Raw genomic sequence first — 20,100 nt, 5'->3', positions numbered from 1 at the left:
CAGCAATTTCATAGGATTCAATTTAGTATGTGCCAGCCACCGTTCTAAAGCTTTATATGTATTAACTTCCTTAAATTCCTCAACAACCCCACGAGGTAGGTACAATTATTATCCTTCCTTGGTAATAATACAATTTCTCCCCAAGAGAAGCAGAAGGATCTGGAGGAGAGCGCCGGCAACCTAAGCAGCCTCCACGTGATTTAAAAGTTTGAGAAACACAGAGGTTAGTATATGCAATTAAGTGTCAAGGAGGATTATCCGCCGGGTGTCCGAACACCTGGGGCGCCACACCTCGGCGCGTATTTGGCCCGAAGCTCAATCCCCCACTGACCCACCCGCAACTGGGGACCAGCCTCTAGGTGGTTCCCCGGAGAAGGAGCGCCGGGTTCCGATTCCTCAACCAGTCTTGCTAGAGTAGGCGTACTCCATGCGAACAAAAGCGTTCGGAGTGACTGCCGCTTTGGCCACTCAACGCCGAGCCCAGGCCCGCGCCTCCAATCACAGCGGAACTTCCAATTGGTGGTGTCTTTCTGAAGTAGGGCGGAGGGAGGGAAAAGTCCCGCCTCCCTAGGGGTTCTTAGCCAATGGCAGGGCCCGGGCGGCAGCCGCCGGTTCGGTTGCGCGGTGTGTGATGATCTGGGGGCCTGAGGGCGGGGCGGGGAGCAGGCCGGGGTCTGTGGGGAGGGGACGATTCCCGCGGGCGCGCGGAGAGAGGACGGTGACAGCCACGCGCGCACGTGCGCGCCTGGCCGCAGCGCGGCCCCGAGACCTCCATCGGCCGCTGAGAGGCGCGCGGGGGCTGGGCCGCTGCCGTCGAGGGGCCCCGTCCCGGGGCGTCCCCGGCGTCCCCGGCGTCCCCAGCGTCCCCGGCCCGAGTCCCTGAGCACCGGGCCGAGCCCACCCCGTCGGTCCTGGCTAGTGTTTCGTCCCGGTGGCCGTAAGGGCCCGTCCCCCAGCTCCCCTTTACGCTCCCGGGGCTGGGTCCTCACGGTCCATGCTGGCCGCTGGGGGCCTGCGCCGACCAGCGAGCTCCCAGGCCGGCCAGTTGGCTACCATGGTGGCCCTGAGGCCTGTGCGGCTCCTCCAGGGGGGCTAACAGGTCCAGAGTGCAGGCCTCGGGGCGCGAGGGTCCCGGGCCTGAGCCCCGCGCCATGGCCGGGGCCATCGCTTCCCGTATGAGCTTCAGCTCGCTCAAGAGGAAGCAGCCCAAGACGTTCACCGTGCGGATCGTCACCATGGACGCCGAGATGGAGTTCAACTGCGAGGTAACCGGCTGGCAGCCCCGACGGGCTGTGGCAAGGGGGAGCCGGGCGGAATCCGGCGGAATCCCCGCTTTCCGGGTCCTGCTGTGGGTCGGGCACCAACTGGGGCGCCCCTGCCGCGGTGACAGTCGAGGTGGAAGCTTGAGGGATTCAGCTTCTACCGTCCCTGAGTATAGACAGAGCCGACCAGAACCGGAAGGAGCCATCTAGGCCCAAATCCTCATGTTAAAGATAATTGCTGCCCTTTCTTCATAGGGCTTTTGGGTTTGGAAGCACTTCCTGAAGGTTTTCATTCATTGTTACTGCAAAAGGCTGGAAGCATCTGTGGTGGCGAATTCTGGTTTTCAGTGTCAGGCTCTATAGGCTTTTTTTTTTTTTTTTCTTTATTAGATAGTATTATGTGCCCCAGGTATTAAAAGTTGCATCTTGTATATTGGAAAGGCTATACTTCCTTCCCTTTTCCAAAAGCTTTCATTTTCTGGAAGAAAAGCCTTTAAAGAAAGAGTTAATACTAATACTTACTTTTCATGCAGTTTACATCATGATAATAACAGTTATTATTTGTTGAATATATTCTAAGTGTCAGACGCTCATGCATTTAATTCTCACAACTACCCAATGAGGTAGGTACCCCAAACCATATATCAAGTAAGTGGCAAAGTGGGGTTTTAAGTCAAGCTTTTAGCCAAAATAGTACTGCCTCTCAAGTAATTTAAGTCCTTGCTAGTCCAAAGTGTGGTCTGTGAAACAGCAGCATTGGGAGCAGTGACCTAAGTCAGGGGTTGACAAACTTTTTCTGTAAAGGGCCACATAGTAAATATTTTCAGCTTTGCAGGCCATAGGATCTCTGTTACAACCACTTAGCTCTTCAGCTCAACTATTATAGCACAAAAGCAGCCTTAGGATTCACTGCCAGCATGACAGCGTGAGGAGTGTCATTGACTGTGCTCGCCTGTAAGGCTGGTGAAAATTACTTCAAAAAACTCTTAACTATTTAAACCCTCTGGAAATGGTCCCAAGGGCAAACATTCATCAAATGAATAAACATCCATTCAAGAAAATCTGTGAAAATTTGCTAAGAAAGACAAGTCTATAGTATTTGAATTAAGGCTACTACCTCCCTCCCCACTTCCAACTCCCCAAGGTGGAGATTCCACTCCAGACTGCTGCAAGCCAGAACACAGGGCTCCCTCTACCCCTAGCTCCCTGTCAGACTACTTTCTTCCCAGGAGGAGCAGGACGTCAGTGTTTCTTATCCTGTCTCAAGCCTACTTGTTGCTGAGACAGTCCCAGGTGTGTATAGTTGAAATACTGAGTCTTCCTTCTTCTATCCAGCTCCTACTCACAAAATGGGAGCTGTGCCTTGGGTATGGCACACTGAGACTACTGGGGCCCCGGTTGCTCTCGTCCCAGACACAGCTTATGCAATGGTGGTTCCATGCCAGAGGAGGCAAACTGAGAAAATCCCAGGCTGGTGTCCCCTGCCCGCCACCCCCCGCCCCCCCTTCCACCAAGGACTCAGAGATTTTACCTGGAGGGAGAAGGCGGCTTTAAAACCTGTAGCTCCTGCTCTCTTCCCAAAGGCAGTTAATTCATTTGCAACAAAATGTGAAGTTTATGCCTAAGGGAACTTTTAAAAACTGGAGGATTTGGTGAAGGGCAATTGGGAGGAGATTATGAATTTAATGAAGATATAGCCTAAATTGTAGGCCAGCTAGTTGGCAGGAGAGAATCAAAGATAAAGACGGGTGGGAAGAGCCCTCATGGGATTGAATAAACTGTTCCCTCAAAAGAACCACCTTTGATTGGATTATTTTGTAGAGCACGTTATGCCCCAGGCATGGTTGAAAATAATAGAACAGTAAAACACAGTTAATGGAGTTTAACAGCTGGGTGTGATCAGGGGAAGAGAAAGAGCCCTCCTACTAAAACCACTGTCACTCCAGGATGACTGTGGCCATAACCAAATTTGTGCCTCTCTGAGGAACAACATCATAGGCCTTAACACTGTGTGAAGGAAATAGATTTCGCTAAAACATTCCAGCCCATCACTAAATAAACAAGCAAATACCAATAACAAGCCCTGGGCTGGGGTGGGGAGAACCAATCCGGTATCTATATTATTTAGATAATGTATTACCAAAAATGTCCAGTTTCCAGCAAAAAATTATGAGGCATGTGGGGTGCCTGGGTGGCTCAGTTGTTAAGCATCTGCCTTCGGCTCAGGTCATGATCCCAGGGTCCTGGGGTCGAGCCCCACATCGGGCTCCCTGCTCAGCAGGAAGCCTGCTTCTCCCTCTCCCACTCCCCCTTCTTGTGTTCCCTCTTTCACTGTCTCTCTCTCTCTGTCAAATAAATAAATAAAATCTTAAAAAAAAAAATTAAGAGGCATGTAAAGAAACAGGGAAATGACCCATCCGATGGAAAAAAGGCTAGCGTAGAAATTGCCTGTGAGAGCGACCAGATGTCAGATTTAGCAGAAAAGGTTTCAAATAGCCATTACAAATACGTTCACAGAACTAAAGGAAAACATGATTAAAGAATGAAGGTATAGGGGCGCCTGGGTGGCTCAGTTGGTTAAGCGACTGCCTTCGGCTCAGGTCATGATCCTGGAGTCCCGGGATCGAGTCCCACATCGGGCTCCCTGCTCGGCGGGGGGTCTGCTTCTCCCTCTGATCCTCTTCCCTCTCGTGCTCTCTGTCTCTCATTCTCTCTCTCAAATAAAAAAAAAAAAAAATCTTTAAAAAAAAAAAGAATGAAGGTATAATGATATTTTCACATCAAGTAGAGAAGATCAGTAAAGAGATAGGAATTATAGAAAAGAACAGAATGAAAATCCTGGAATTGGAAAGTACCATAACTGAAATAAATTCACTAGAGCGGCTCAGAGTAGATTCAAACCGGCAGAAGAAAGAATTAGCCTGCTTGAAGATAGAATAATAGAAATGATGCAAGCCGAAGAATAGAAAGAAAAAAACAATGAAGAAAAATGTACAGAGCCTCAGAAAAATATGGGAAATCATTAAGTGTACAGGTGTAACGGGAATACCAGGAGAGGAGAGAGAAAAAATATTTAAAAAAAAATAGTAGCTGAGGGCGCCTGGGTGGCTCAGTTGGTTAAGCGACTGCCTTCGGCTCAGGTCATGATCCTAGAGTCCCTGGATCGAGTCCCGCATCGGCCTCCCTGCTCGGCAGGGAGTCTACTTCTCCCTCTGACCCTCCCCCCTCTCATGTGCTCTCTCTCTCAAATAAATAAATAAAATCTTTAAAAAAAAAAATAGTAGCTGAAACTTTCTGGATTTGTTGAAAAACAATAGCCTGGATATTCAGGAAGCTCAATAAACTTCAAGGAGGATAAATACAAAGAGATCCACAAATAGAAACAGTAAAAATGCTGGAAGTCGAAGACAAGGAGAAAATCTTGAAAGCTGCAAGAGAAAAAGGACTTATACAAGGAAACTCCAATAAGATTAACAGCTGTCTTCTCTGCAGAAACTGTGAAGGCCAGAGGCTGTGGGATAACATACTAAGTGCTCAAAGAAAAAACTTGTCAATTAAGAATCCTGTATCCAGCATAGCTGGGTATTTCAAAATGGCTATTTCAAATATGAAGGTGAAATAAAGACTTTCCCAGGTACATGCAAATTGGAGATGTTGTTCAAAGACCTGCCTTACAAGAAATACTAAAGAAAGTTCTTCAGGCCAAAAGCAAATGGCCTCAGACAGTAATCAAATCTACATGAAAAAAAAAAAAGAGCACTGGGAAAGGTAATTATATAATTATAAAAGACAGAAATGAGTATTTTTCTCTTCTTATAACTGATTTAAAAAGCAATTGTATAAAATAACGTATATAATGTACTGTTGGGCCTATAACATACAAACGTAATATATGTGTAGTATACTTGCCAATAACAGCACAAAGGAGGTGGATGGAAGCAAAGCTGTAATGGGCTGAGGAAATGACCACAGGTGGTAAAGTAATAACAACAATGTATTGTTGGGTTTGTAATTTTAATATATATGTATATAGTATATATATAATTTTGATATATATATATAAAATAGTCTACAAAAAAGGTGGAAAGGGAAAGGATATGTGGGTATATATAGATATAGGATCTCTCTATATATAGATATATAGGATGTATGTATCATTGGAATTAAGCTAGTGTAAATCTGAAGCTAATTCTGATACGATTATCTGGTAAACCCTAGAGCAACCACTAAAAAAATTCCCCAAAACACTTAAAAAGTATGATGAAGAAATCATTAAATAAATGTAAATGCTTCATTAGAAAATATTCACCTAATGTAAAAACAAGTAGTAAAGGAGGAATGGAGAAACAAAAAAGACATGAAGCACATAGAAAAAAAGTAAAATGACAGTTGTACACCAAATAATTAGATAAATTAAATGAGATGGACAAATTCCTGGAAAGACACCAACTACCAAAATTGACTCAAGAAGAAACAGACAATCTGAACAGACCTATAACCAGTAAAGAGATTAAATCAGTAATAAAAATACCCTCAAAGAAATGTCTAGGCTCTACATACCAGAGGCCCAAATGGCTTTACTACTGAATTCTACTAAACATTTCAAAAACAATTAATACTAATTCTTCACATAATCTTCCAAAAGAATAGGAGAGGAGGGAACACTTCCCAACTCATTTTATGAGGCTGGCATTACCCTGATACCACAACCAAACAAAACTATCACAAGAAAACTAGAGACTAAGATCTCTTATGAATATGGAAGCAAAACAGGGTGCCTGGCTGGCTCAGTTGGTAGGTCATGTGACTCTTGATCTCAGCGTTGTGAGTTCCAGACCCACACTGGGTATAGAGATTACTTAAGAAAATATGGAAGCAAAAATACTTATTTTTTTAAAATTTTATTTATTTGAGAGAGAGCGAGAGAGAAAGAGCACGAGCTGGGCGGGGGGCATAGGGAGAAGCAGACTCCCTGCTGAGCAGGGAGCCCAACATGGGACTGTGGGACTCGATCCCAGAACCCTGGGATCTCAACCTGAGCCAAAGGCAGATGCTTAACCGACTGAGCCATCCAGGTGCCCCTATCTTGCCCCTTCTATTTAACAATGTGCTAGAAGTTCTAGCCAGGACAATTAGGCAAGAAAATGAAATAAAAGGCGTTCATATTGGAAAGGAAGAAATAAAAAGAAATATATCCTGTGTTTGCAACTTTTCAGTAAATTTAAAATTACTTCAAAATATAAAATCTTGAAAAAAATAAAGGAGGGGTGGCACCTGCTGGCTCAGTCAGTGGAGCATTTGACTCTTGATCTTGGGGTTGTGAGTTCAAGGTCCATGTTGGATATAGAGATTATCTAAAAATAAAATCTTTTTAAAAGATTTTATTTATTCATTTGAAACAGATAGAGCATGAGCAGGGGGAGAGGCAGAGGGAGAGGGAGAAGCAGACTCCCCACTGAGCAGGGAGCCTGATGTGGGGCTCTATCGCAGGACCCTGGGATCATGACCTGAGCTGAAGGCAGACACCTAACTGACTGACTGACCCAGGTGCCCCGAATTGTGCACTTTAAATAGGTGAATTTTAAGGTATGTGAATTACATCTCAGGCTATGTTAAGGAAGATGCAGCCTTTGATGAAATGGGAACAAAAGACATGACTTTGTTCCAATAAAACTGTGAACATTGAAATTTGAATGTCATACAATTTTTAGAAGTGATGAAATGTTATTTAAAAATTGATATTTAAGGGGCGCCTGGATGGCTCAGTTGGTTAAGCATCTGCCTTTGGCCCAGATCATGATCCCAGGGTCCTGGGATCCAGCCCCAAGTTGGGCTCCCTGCTCAACTGGGAGTCTGCTTCTCCCTCTCCCTCTGCCTGCTCCCCATGCTTGTGCTGTCTCTCTCTTTCTCTCTCTCTCTCGCTCTTTCTCAAATAAATAAAATCTTGAAAAAAAATTAAAAAATAAAAAACTTAAAATTTACATTTAAAAATGGAAAAATTACTCTCTCAGATTGCACAATAATAGGGGGTGAATTAGGTTTGTATTGTGGGCCGTAGTTTGCTGATCCCCTATCAAAGTTATTTATGTATGTATGTATGTATGTATTTATTCTTAAGGTAATCTCTACACCCAATGTGGGGCTCAAACTCATAACCCTGAGATCAAGACTGAGCCAGCCAGGTGCCCGCCCTGATCTAAGTTTTTCTATTTGGTAAATGTTGTAAGAGATTATGAGAGACTGACTGGTACGTAGAGGGATTTTGTATGAGATTTCTTCAGCCATAATTCTACCATGAAAATCTCTTCTTTTTTCTTTAAACAGACCCCAGACCTAAAGAAGATGTACAATATAATCAGCTATAGCAGGGTTTCTCAACCTTGGCACTATTGACATTTTGGCTGGATAATTCTTTGTTAGGGTGGGGGCTGGCCGGCCTATTGTAGGATGTTTAGAGGCATCTCTGGACTCTATCCATTAGATGCCAGTAGCACCTCCCCACCTTCCCAGTTGAGACAACCAAAAATGTCTTCAGACGTTGTCAAGTGTCCCTGGGGGGGAAGCACCCTTCCTTCTCCCCCTCTCCCTGCCACCGTATTGAGAACCTGATTTATAGAAGAAGATAAGAGTAGTGATATTCAGAGAGGCAGAATGGTATAGCATAGAGTCTGTCAAACTTCAATGTGTCGGTAAATGACCTAGGATCTTGATCAAATGAGAATTCTGCTTCTGTTCTTCTATGGTAGGACTGAGAATTCTGCATTTCTAACACATTCTCAAATCTCAAATGATGTCAGTGCTGCTGGTTCAGGGACCGCACTTTGAGTAGCAAAGCATTAGTAGAAAGTGCATAGGCTTTGAAATAAAATAGACCTGGGCTTGAATTCCAGCTAACTTTACTTCTGGCTTGGATAAGATACCTAAGTTCTTCGGACCTCAGTTTCCACATCAGTAAAACGGAACTGATAATACCCTGCAAGGTTTTATTTATTTATTTTTTTACTTATTTATTTGGCCCTGCAAGGTTTTATAAGGATTCATGGAATACATAGTGCCAGGCAGAAAGGAAGAACTAGAAGGAGCTATAGTTGGCCTAAAGTAGGAGGCTCAGGTCACCATGGTTACTGCCCTGTTGTGATTTGTCAAGCCGTTGCATTTCATTGACTTTTCAGTGTAAATACCTGTTTGTAAATGAGTATGTTCAAATAATCTGTTAAAAAAGTAATAGTTTGATTTATGATGATAGAGCTCTGAGAAACTATCAGTTTTTCTTGTTTTTATGTTGTACATTAACTGAGAAAGGTGCTAATGCAAGGAGATGGCGATGCATTTTGAAAAAAAAAAGAGGAAGAAAAAAAGGAGAGTTGGTACTTGAGGAATTCTTGACTTTTTTGAGGTTAAAGGTAGGTGGTCCAAGGGCTCAATTTCAGAATGAGTGGTAGTTAACATATGAATCATGTTACCTTATGCTAATAAGTTCAGGCCGTTTTGCTGCAGAGATGGGGAATAAATCTCTTTCTTGCACTACTTGCTGCATTGCACAGTTGGCTTGCTGTTTCAGAGGATTTTTCCACTTGAAAGATTTGATATTTGTCATTTTGAGAAAGTGGGTGCTGAACGTAATTTGCCAGGAGGCTAAACGGTTATGTTATTTCTTATCTGGGCTGGAATTTTACTCTAATAATTCAATCTATCGGTGAGAAGAGCCAAATATGAAAAATTTCTCAAAATTGAGTTGTGAGAGATTCTAATACCATCTTATATTGGAAACAAAGCCTCCTTCTGTTGATTGACATCCCAAATGTTTTCACATGCCCAAGTGGGATTATGATTGGGTTAAACACCAATATTACAGATCATTCCAACATACAAGTGGACATAAAGTAGAACCTTTTGAAAGGGGAAAACAGAAAGAACGACCCTGGTGTTTTCAGTAAGATGTTACAACCCAGACACCTCAAGATTTAGGCAAATGCCTCCCTTCTAGGATGCACAGTTCCAGAGGGCAGTGGTGGTCTTTTCATTGCTAGTTGTATATGGTAATGGGACTCTATATGAGGGCACTGAGAAACTTCTTTTCTTATTTCAGAAGAAAGATTGTTTCTGCCTTATCTTTGGGTTCTCCCATGGGGTTTAAGCAGTGCCCGTTGATGGCCTGGGTCTGCAGATCTAGGACGTGGGCAGTCCGGTGAATGCTGGATGCAGTTGTGCTGGTGAAGGGAGGAGGAAGCAGGGCATATACTGGCTAGTGCTGCCATCTGCTGGCCCCCATGTCTGCTCTTTTGTAGGAGGAAGGATTAGGGAGGAACAGTTACTGTGTGCCAGGTACCATGCTAAATGCTTTAAATGTACTATCTCATTCGGTACTTAACAGAGACTCATTCACTTATTCACTCAACAGGTATTTACTGAGGACCCACGTGGACCTAGCAGCGATCAAGACGTACTTAGGATGGAGGTCTTGTCATTGGCTTCATTTTCAGAGTGGGAATTGGAGGCTCCAGCAGGGTACATAGCCTGCTTAAAGTCCCAGCAGAGCCACTGTCTATTCTGAAAGAGAAAGAAGAGGACAGGGACTGTTAGACAGTGGGGGAATCTCAATAATGACCAATGAGGCTAGCAGTTGCTTATTTGAACCAGGCTAGCAGTTGCTTATTTGAACCTCACGATGAGGCTTTCAAGTCAGTTGGAGAGGTCTTAGCTCAAGTTCCAGTTTACTGTCTGGGCTCTGAAGCAGCACAGCCTAGAGGTTATGAGAGTCTTGGGAGAGCTTGGTCTTGGGAGCTTGATCCCTGGCTCTGCCCTAACCAGCTCAGCGACCTTAGACAGGTTCCTTAATCCTCTTCAGGTGCCTGTTTTCTCATTGTAAAATGGGGAGTGTAATAATTCTTCCTGCAAGGGGTTGTTACAGGGATTAAAACTGAGTCATTATTGGTAAAGTACTTAGACTAGCATCTGACACGGGTAAGTTCCATGTACAGGTTGTTACATAAAAGGAAGTAAATCCAGGGCCTCTCATCATTTGGCTCCCTTTTCCAGGCTCTCCTGCACTTCCTCACTTTCCCTTTTTGCTCTGGGTCTGTTGTCCTGGTTGCTCTTCCTGGAAACTACCAAGTTCTTTTCATACTGTTGTGCCTTTGCATAGAATGCCTTTCTCACTTGTCTGTTGGCACAGATGTTCTCATTCTCTGTCTAGGCTCTGCTCAAGTGTTCCCCTCTCTTTGTGCCCAAGACTACCACATAGCTACCAAGTGATAGGGCTGAGATTCAAACCCAGGTCATCTGTCTTCCAGCCTGGCTCTCTTTCTCTTAAGCTATGCTACCCACGTGGGAAGCTCCAAGTAGAAAAAAGGAAAGAAACAGAAACCTGGAGAGAAATTTGGTACTTGGTAAACTACAAAAAGAAAGTAGAAATAAGAGATCTTACAAAGAACTTCCTAACTCAGCCATTTGTCTATGGCATTATTTTATTTATTGCATTTGGTGTAAGATACCATTTCAAAACCATTTTGTGAACTTGCTAGTGGGCTTAAATTTTGGCTGGTGGATGATGTGACTGATGACCTCTGATGCATTGCCTCGGTGTCTAGTTTGCCTTTGAATCAAATGGACATTTTCTGTAAGTGAATCCTTTTCACTTGCCATGATCCTACTTGGAATTCCTTGCCTTTGGCTTAAAATGAAGCTTATTTTGCAACAGTTAAGTATTTTCTAGTTGCATATTTAATAAGCTTTGTGTTCTGAATATTCTTCCTTATATTCAGCCTGATATTCTCTTAATATTTGGTCTGTCCACATAAATAGCAATTGATTAACCTCTCTATTCTGCGGCCTTTTCGTGTACTTTGAAAAGTTAGTGATCTAACCTCTTTGAAATCCACCTCCTTTTCCATCCCCTGTCCGCCCTGCAGTTCAGGTTTAGAACAGCCAATATTTAAGGCATTAGAGCACACAGAAAGATGTTTAAGAGGGAAGGTCCCAGATTTCCCGGATGCTCATAATCTGGTTAGAGAAATAGGATATACATGAAAAGATAATGCAAAGGAGTCTGTCTATCTGTGTCTATCTAGCAGTCTATCTATATCAAATGAGGGTGTGTTCCTGTTGAGAGAGAGAGAGGGAAAAACCATGCAGTGGGGTGAATGGGGAACACCTGCCTCCAGGATTTAAAGGCAGGTTTGTGTCCACAGATGAAGGGGAAGAGTGTTCCTGTCAGTGGATCAATGGACGTGGCCTGAGCAAAGGCAGTGGATGGGAATCCTGTGGTTTGAGAAGGGAGAGAGAGATGTGTTTGAATTCACAGGTTCAGGACAGATACTGGAGGCCTTTGAAGGCCAGATTAAGGAGCTTGTATTCATCAAATGCAGTGGGGAGCTTTGAGGTTGGTTATTAGGAGAGTAATTTAAAGTGGTCTCCATGCAGAATGATTTGAAATGTGTGGGAGTGGGCTTTGGAAGAGTTTGGAAACAAGGAGCCCGATTAGAAGACAACCACTCTCAGGGGCCTGGGTGGCTCAGTTGTTAAGCGTCTGCCTTCGGCTCAGGTCATGATCCCAGGGTCCTGGGGTTGAGCCCCACATCGGGCTCCCTGCTTGGCGGGAAGCCTGCTTCTCCCTCTCCCACTCCCCCTGTGTTCCCTCTCTCGCTGTGTCTCTCTCTGTCAAATAAATAAATAAAAAAAATCTTAACCACTCTCGGCCAGGTATCTTGCCTAAACTTGAATTAGTTGGGGCCTGGGACAAAACTAGACTGAATCCAAAGGCCTGGGTACTAGGAGGATGAGGCCAGGGATCAGGGTTTTCTGTGACAAAGAATGAGCAGGGAACTACTAGGCCTAAGTTTCAGGAGGTACCAAGGTCTAGAGCCAGTCCTCAGGCCGCAAGGCCAGCCAAGCAGCAGTTTGGGTCAAGCCTGGCCAGCATTGGGCTCAGGAGGTCAGCGCACTTTCCTGTGTCTGGTCCAGGTGTATAGTCAGGGTGTTACTTGTATAAAACCATTGAGAGCCCTGAGCTGGTGTTTGAACAACCCCTGGCTTCTAGGCAGAGCTCCTCTGTGTGATCTTGGGCATGTCTCTTCTTTCCCCCACTCCAGGCCTTAGTTCTTAGTCTGAAAAATTAGAGGAAAGAACTTGATTTCAAAGGCCCTCTGCATTAACATCCTATTTTAGGTGATCTGCGCAGAAGCAGCTCATTGCACAACCCCCCCTTTCATATTTCCTTCTTAGGTAAGAAACCATCTCAGGATTTGAGCTTTTAGGTGTGAAAAAAATCTGCTCGAGGACAGGAAGGATATTGCTTAGGGAACAAGAGCTGGTACCCCAGTAGAAGGGGTAAGTTGGTGTGGGTGAAAGTCCTACCGCTGCCACCTGTGGCCTGAGTGATCTTGGACTTACTTCTCGAAGCCTCAGTTGCCACATCTATAAAATAAGGAGAATAATAGTATTTTTCATATAGAATTGTTTTAAGGTGTGAATGAAGTGGACCTTTAATGGGCACTTAGCCCAGGGCCTAACCCTAGTGAGCACTTGGTAAATACTATCTTCTCATGTTATCATGAGATGGGAGTATGGGAGTAAAGCAGAAGGGTCTCATGCTAGAAGGCACTATGAATTTTCTTCTTTAATCATCTTCGTTTTCTTTGATTCCTCTTCAGTTTATCCATGCCTTTGCAATTGTAGGCTCTTGGACTCTCTAGTTAGTCTAAATATAATGAGCTGTATCTTACACCATATTTCTGTTTAAGGATCTTCTTTGTAATTGATGTCTGTTTAGCTTGAAGTCCACTGTGACAGCAGGATTTTCTTCTGAGTTCTGCCATTTTCATTCCCTATTTTTTTGTCCCCAGTGTGTCATTTTTCTCTTTTCTTTGTTTTTGATGGCTTCTCCCAATTATTCATGCTAGTTTTGCATTCTTGTCCAAGAACATTTTTGGTGCTTGTTTATTTTTAATTTTAGAAGTTAAAGGCATTTGAGGTCTTAAAAACCCAGAACTGAGTTTTCTCAGAGCTGCTAATCTTTTTAGCCAGCTGGTGATGAGGCTTCTCTGGTTTGTTACAGGATGATATGTTCCATCCTCCTGTCTGTGCTTTGTCTAATTTAGATTCTAAATCCACATGTTTTAGTACATTTTTAGCACGTAAAAATTTATTACCAAACTAGTGCTGACCTTAGGTGAAAAAAATCTCGAATCAAATCTTCAGTCACTAGTGCGGACTCAAGGTGTTTAGAAATCACTCCAGCCGCCACTAGGTGGGGTCAGAGCACATCATTTCTAAAGGCACTGGGTCCTTTTCCTCTTCCAGCCCTCACTACCGTTCGACTTTTTGCTTCTTTGCCAAATTTGGACTGAGCGTTGGAAAATTCACAAAAGTTCTCTTTTAGGGAATTACGTTACTTATGGTTTCCCGGTCCACCTTGCCAGTTTTAATCTCCTGGTTTTAGTTGTTTTGATAATTTGACTTTCAGATAAAACTTAAAACTGAAGCCCAGAGTCATTACTAAACTTATCTGAACTGATCTGGAGTTTTAAATTCAGCAACAGTGTCTTTATCTAGTGTACTGACTGGAGATTGACTGGAGATTAAATCAGTCTCATAAATATGTTAAAGAAATCTACAACCCACAGTAGTTCTCATCCATCTGCAGACATGTTTACCAGCCCTGTGCACTCATACCTAATCCTTCCAGTGTTGTTAAACCAGTGTCATCATCACTGATGACTATGAAACTGAATTAAAAGGTCAGGCTAGAAACAGAACCCTAATGTTTATTTCCTTCCAGGCTAGAGTTGGGGTTCTTCATGAGCTGGTTTGCATGAATGGAGTAATGCTCTAGCTCTGTTTTGCTGGGAATTTTTTTGAAACAATGTGCTTTTAAATTTTTTTTTTTTTTTGAAGATTTTATTTATTTATTTGAGAGCCAGAGACAGAGATAGCGAATGAGAACACTGAGCGGGGAGGAGAGGGAGAAGCAGGCTCCCCACCGAGCAGGGAGCCCGATGCGGGGCTTGATCCCAGGACCCTGGGATCATGACCTGAGCCGAAGGCAGACGCTTAACGACTGAGCCACCCAGGCGCCCCAAAACAATGTGCTTTTAAATACAGACTGTAATTTTTGTGATGTCCAGGGCAGGAGGAGTTAATCAATTGGATAATACTTAGTCATGGGTTGTATTTCGGTCTGCTAGTTACCTCATATTTAGACATTTAAAATTTAGCTCTCTGTCTACCTGCACTGAATTTACAATTGTTTCCTATTTGTAGCTCTCTGTGGAATTATTATTTCAACATTTGTGATTATTATTTGCTGAATATCAACAGTGTGCTAGGTGCTAAAGAAGATTATTTCTCAGCAACATTACAATGACCACTTTTGTTACATTAGAGAGTTTATTATTAATACAGTCAGCTCCTGATTATTGGGAGTAGGGAACACAGTAGCAGTAGCAGGACCTGAGTAAGGAAGAAGCAGGTAGAAAGCACACATAAATTAGATGTTAAGTGTTATTTACATGCCTGAAAAATCATTTTAAGATATAGAATGGAATGTTAAAGGATTAAAAGAAAATTATTGGGGCGCCTGGGTGGCTCAGTCGGTTAAGCGTCTGCCTTCGGCTCGGGTCATGTCCTGGGATCCAGCCCCACATCAGGCTCCCTGCTCAGCGGGAATCTGCTTCTCCCTCTCCCCCTCCCCCTGCTTTTGCTTTCTCTCTCACTTGCTCTCTCTCTCTCAAATAAATGAATAAAATCTTAAAAGAGAAAATTATTATAGCAGTAGAAAAAGTGCTACATGGCTTATACAAAACCATCTCAAGCTCATAGACTCAGAGGGTGTTAATCCTCAAAGACCACTTGATGATTGTGGAAGCTGAGACCCAGAGAGGTTAAGTGACTTTCCCAACACAGCAGGTTTGGGTGTTTTATAGCTATTTGACAAGGCTATGATTGCTCTCATGTTGTGAGCTAAATTCCAAAGACAGAGATTGTCTTCTTTGCTTTGGGGGACTGTATTGCTTTTATAGCTCCATAACTGTATGGTTTCTTTTTGCTCTGTCATCTGTCAGCTGACTTTGAAACGCCTCATCTTTTTTCATAGCATCATAAAATCGGGGCCTTGCACGGGGCATAAGAGATTGACAGAAGAAGAAACCGAGGCCCAGTGGAGTTGTGTGGCTCACTCAGGGTTATATATAGGCTTGTGTGTGCAGTAGAGGGAGGGAGTTTAGGATCCAGATCCCCTCTCTGGATTCACTGCTCTCTCCACTGTGGCAGAAAACATGCCAGAAGCTACAAAAATAAGGACTTCTTTTTTCCCCCTAGAAAACTATCATTCATTTAGTTTTGAAAGACTGAGAGTTTAAAACCTCCATTTTGTGGCTTCCTGAGGTGTTGTGATTTGTTTCTTACCAGTTTCTTTTGTTCTGTGGAAGTTTTTCTTGGTTGGTTCCCTGAGATTTGGATTTCCTTGCCAAGGAATTTTTAGAGAGAAGAAATCAGTGTGTGTCACCAAAGGGGGAAACTACATACCTTAAGACCCAATTATGCAATTAGAATTTTAATACGGACTGTCATATATTCTTGCTTCTTCATTGCAATCGTTACTTAGACGACTAGAATCTACCCAGAATCCTCATCTGGTCATCATCATCATCATCACCATCACCATCACCATCATCAGCCAACCAGAAGCACTTACAGAGTGGCCACAGGTTATGCAGCACCTGCTCGGATTCTGGGAGACTTAAAAGTGTGTGTGTCTGTGTGGTGTGTGCATAGTAATCCTTGCCTTCAAGGACTTTGTGATCTGCAAGATTGGAGGAAAGACAGGAATCTTGGGGAAAGACAAACACATTTCCTGTGTATGTAAAGTACCTACTGACTCACTTACCTGGATTTGGACGGGGGAAGGGGACAGTGGTGAGGTAAAGGAACGGACTTTAGAAGGATCTGGTTCTGGATAAATGGAAGCAGGATGGTTTGCTGACTTGGGAAGGCACAGGCTGGGTTGTGACAAGCAGGGTAGTTGGTTGGAGGGAGGAAGTAATTGGTGGAGGGCCGTGAAACCAGTAATTTAAATAGATTTGGCAAACAACAGATGATTGGAGGACTGGGAGAGGAAATTTACTGGCTGTGGTTGATTAAGGCAGAAACTGATAGGCAAGAGGTTGGAGGTGGGGTTTTTTGCAAAGAGAAGGTTTTTGCCCAGATTTAGATGAGGGATGTAGGGGTTGTGATTGGTAGAGTAGAGAAGTTAGTCTCTTTTTTTGGAGGATCCCCTTTTCCCCTGTGTTGGGAAATAATGGCTGACTAGGCTTGGGGTGTCCTTTACCTGTGACAGGACACAGCTTGATAGTTTTGCAATTTTGGCTCATGAGACATAAGACCCCGCTTCTGTGGTGTGGGGATACCACACCCTGAGTTGGGGCGTGTCGGCTTTACCCCTGCGTTACTATACTTTTTTATCCTCTTTGATTACCAGAATAGATTTTAATGGAGCTCATTATTCACTTACTGCACAGCAAAATCCTTTTTGTAACTTTTTCCATTGTGTTTATCTTGTAAATAGAAGTATTTGGCATCTAGGTTTTTTGTTTTTTGGTTTTTTTTTCCCAAAATGGTTAAATAAAAGTTGTATTTAGGTTAACATCTTAAATTTTCTAGACTTTTGTAAACCGGTTCTTGTAGGCCAGCCATGACTAGAAGTCAGTCAGGGATAAATACTGAGAAGGGAAATCACAGTCATCCTTGGTTTTCCATTTCTGACATAGTGGTAAACATGTGGCACATGTCCTGAGCCCAGAGAGACACTGTTCCTTCATTGCTGTATCTGTAAGGGGGCTAACCTCTTGACAATTTTTATGGCAAATGCTAGGGCAGCTTGTGAGCTAAATGCTAATAAGTGAATGCTGGGTTTGTCTGTTCTCTTTCATCTTCTGTGGAGTAGACAGCTAATCGAATAGCATTCCTTGTGTGGCTGAAAAATCTAGTCCCCCAGACCTCTATGAAATGGAATGTTGTTTCTCTGGTAGCTTTTTCCAGATTTGAGTCTCCTCTGTAAAGTCGAAGTTTCTCTGTGGTCTAATTCGTGGGCATTTCACATATGGTGGCCAAAGGTGATTCTCTTTTTTCAAGAACGTTGTCATTTAGTCTAGTTGTTCTAGCTATGGCCTTTTCCCATCATGTGGCTGGCTGGTTTCCTACTGACCCTCCCTGGTCCTATCAGTAAGGGGGAGGGATTCGATTGTTGATGGCTGCATGGCCCAAGGAAAGCAGTGGGAGAAATGCAGTGTGAAGGCTCGGAATTAAAAAAAAACAAATGGTAGTTTTAGGGCTGTGAGTCTAAACGTGGCCAACTGTAAGATGACTGTTGTGGATGTTATTCATAACGTTTCCCCGGTTAATAGACCCCAATCAGCACTCTAGTTTATTGGTGCCAGTTGCTTCCTACAACAGAAAAGTGCTCTGTTCCTGCCGCGGACGGTGAGTGCTTAGTGCTATTTACTTAAAACATTCTAGGTTGATAAATTACAAGCACTTCACTTTGGGTAAAGCTCATAAATCCAGCCCCTACGAAAAATAACAAGCTGACAACACTTAGTCCTGTTTATAAAGTTCAGACGCATCTATCTTTGATAGAGGCTCGAGTATATATCTATGAAATGGCACTGCAGCCTGTTAAAGTAAGAGCCACAAAGCGAGAAGCATTGTACTTCCAGGCTCCCCACCGTTAGCCCCCTCCCGCTTGAAGGGCACCTCGAGGACGAGGCCTGCAGAGCAGGAGCTTACACACCGTGGAGTCCAGATTTGCGCCCCCTCCTGCTTTTCTTCTTCCCGCAAATCACCTTTCTCACTCCCGGCACCTCTCTTTTCCTGTCTGCAAAATGATCATCTGCCTGTGAGCATCCCTCCTCTCCAGTAGGTTGAGATGAGGTGTGGAGCCGTGGTGGTGTGCGCGGAGCAGTTTGAACACTTGGGCCAGGTGGAGAGACATGGGCCTCAGTGACACTTAAGCAGAACCAGGAGTGGTTCTATTTTTGGCAGTCTGTTCAGGAAAAATGACAAACCCTAACAAAAAGTCCTTTAAGTAGTTTAAGTGCCAAGCCCGAAAGGCTTACGTACTAACAGGTATCAGAAAAGGAAATATTTTAATAAAAAAATAAACATGAGACTCATCTCCCTGGCCTGGCTCCTTGGAGATCTGGCAGGTGTTGTCAGGGGATGCATGACCGCTCGGAAGCTGGGACCGAGCGGCGTGGTTCCCCGTCAACTTGTGGAGAGTCTGAAGCGTCACATGCATCGGGCTGAAGCTGCGTTTTCAGTACCGCATTGAACATTCAGTACTGCAGATAGGGTAATTATGCTGCTTGTCAGATACTAGAAAAATGCAAAGAACATTCCTTCACTTTGCAACAGCTTGGACCGGAGCGGCAGACATGCTGTTGCCTCCGGCTGGCATGACCTCCCTTTCTTTAGCCCCTTCACCAGGGTACCAACTGCTGCCTGGCTCCCAAAACCCGGCTCAGACAGTGTCTCCTCTTTGAAGCCCCTGACCCCACCCCCCAGGCCTGAGCTGTGTTCCCGCAGCACTCTATTCTGTTACCATTTACCAGGGTGTGTTTTTGTGATCCATTTACCTACCTGTCTTCCCTGTCAGACATGAATGGGGACAGTGTCTTGTCCTGAACTCATCATTTATCTCTTGTGCCGAGCACAATGACTAGGACGTAGTGGGTGCTCAATAAATGTTTGTCAAATGAGTGATAGCATGGTTAGCTCGATGAGAATTGATGGTGTCCTTTCTGATCTGTCATCCATCATCCATGGAGTGAAAGGACCGGGAGGCTTCACACGGCACCACTTGAGAATGTAAGGAGAGGAGGAGGGGTTCGAATGAATAATAACCACCCTTTATTGAGTATTTACCGTGGGCTGGGCACTATATTTACTAAAGTATTTAGGCTTTTATTTTATTTTATTTTTTTTATTAAAGATTTTTATTTATTGAGAGAGAGAGAATGATAGAGAGAGAGCATGAGAGGGTCAGAGGGAGAAGCAGACGCCCTGCTGAGCAGGGAGCCCGACGTGGGACTTGATCCCGGGACTCCAGGATCATGACCTGAGCCGAAGGCAGTCGCCTAACCAACTGAGCCACCCAGGCGCCCCGTATTTAGGCTTTTAAAATATATTAATGCACTTAATCCTTAGATCAGTCTGCTAAGACAGGGTCTGTTTATCATCCCCTTTGCGAAGCACAAGGAAATTTAATAACTTGCCCAAGGTCACACAGTGACAGTGCTGAGATTCATACTGATGTTCAGGTAACTGTCACCTATCTATGCCTCTTAGACTGGTTCCTGGAAAGAATTAAACCCTAGTGTACAGAGGTAGCCACCTTAGGTAATTATTTTTCTCTCCCTTGTATCTAGAATAGATATGGTTATATTCCATCCTTGGGAAGAAAAAGGGAGAAAACAATCACCTGAATAACTTTTTGGTAGATAACTACTTTCTGTGGTTAAAATGAGAGAGGTGGAGTTTGTTGACAAAGAATTGGTTTTAGGTGGTAGTTTTGGTCCTTTTGGAAGCACGGCAATATTCACCAAACTTAATTATAAATGCTTTCATTTCCTACAAGGACCATCTAAGCTGTTTTTTTCCTTTAAGTTTATTTAAGTGATCTCTGCACCCAACGTGGGGCTCAAACTCACAACCCTGAGATCAAGAGTCGCATGCTCCACTGACTGAGCCAGCCAGGCACCCTTATCTTAGCTTTTTTGCCTCTAGACCTTTGCATTACACTATTGCCTGTGCCTGGAACACACTACCCTGCTCGCTCCTTCCT

General features: G+C 43.8%; 1 protein-coding gene across 9 annotated transcripts in view; it reads left to right on the top strand.

Moving 5' to 3' along the window:
* The first annotated feature begins 647 nt into the window (after positions 1-647).
* NF2 (NF2, moesin-ezrin-radixin like (MERLIN) tumor suppressor) overlaps positions 648-20,100 on the top strand; it is a 76,131-nt gene continuing 56,678 nt past the window's right edge. For 4 of the 9 annotated variants that reach the window (XR_014139740.1, XM_081801853.1, XM_081801854.1 and 1 more), the window contains exon 1: positions 650-1,265. Coding sequence is in view for 8 of the 9 variants with exons in the window: in XM_081801853.1 (XP_081657979.1) it covers positions 1,152-1,265 (114 nt within the window). In the remaining variant the exon portion in view is untranslated. Of the gene's footprint in view, positions 1,266-20,100 lie in introns of all 9 variants that reach the window. The other 5 variants (XM_081801860.1, XM_081801861.1, XM_081801856.1 and 2 more) reach the window with 3 other exon arrangements.

Source organism: Leptonychotes weddellii, chromosome 13, assembly GCF_054177405.1.
Source record: "Leptonychotes weddellii isolate Sample4059 chromosome 13, ASM5417740v2, whole genome shotgun sequence".
Lineage (NCBI taxonomy): Eukaryota > Metazoa > Chordata > Mammalia > Carnivora > Phocidae > Leptonychotes > Leptonychotes weddellii.
The sequence above is the reverse complement of the archived record's forward strand: the minus strand, read 5'-3'. Positions and strand labels throughout refer to the sequence as shown.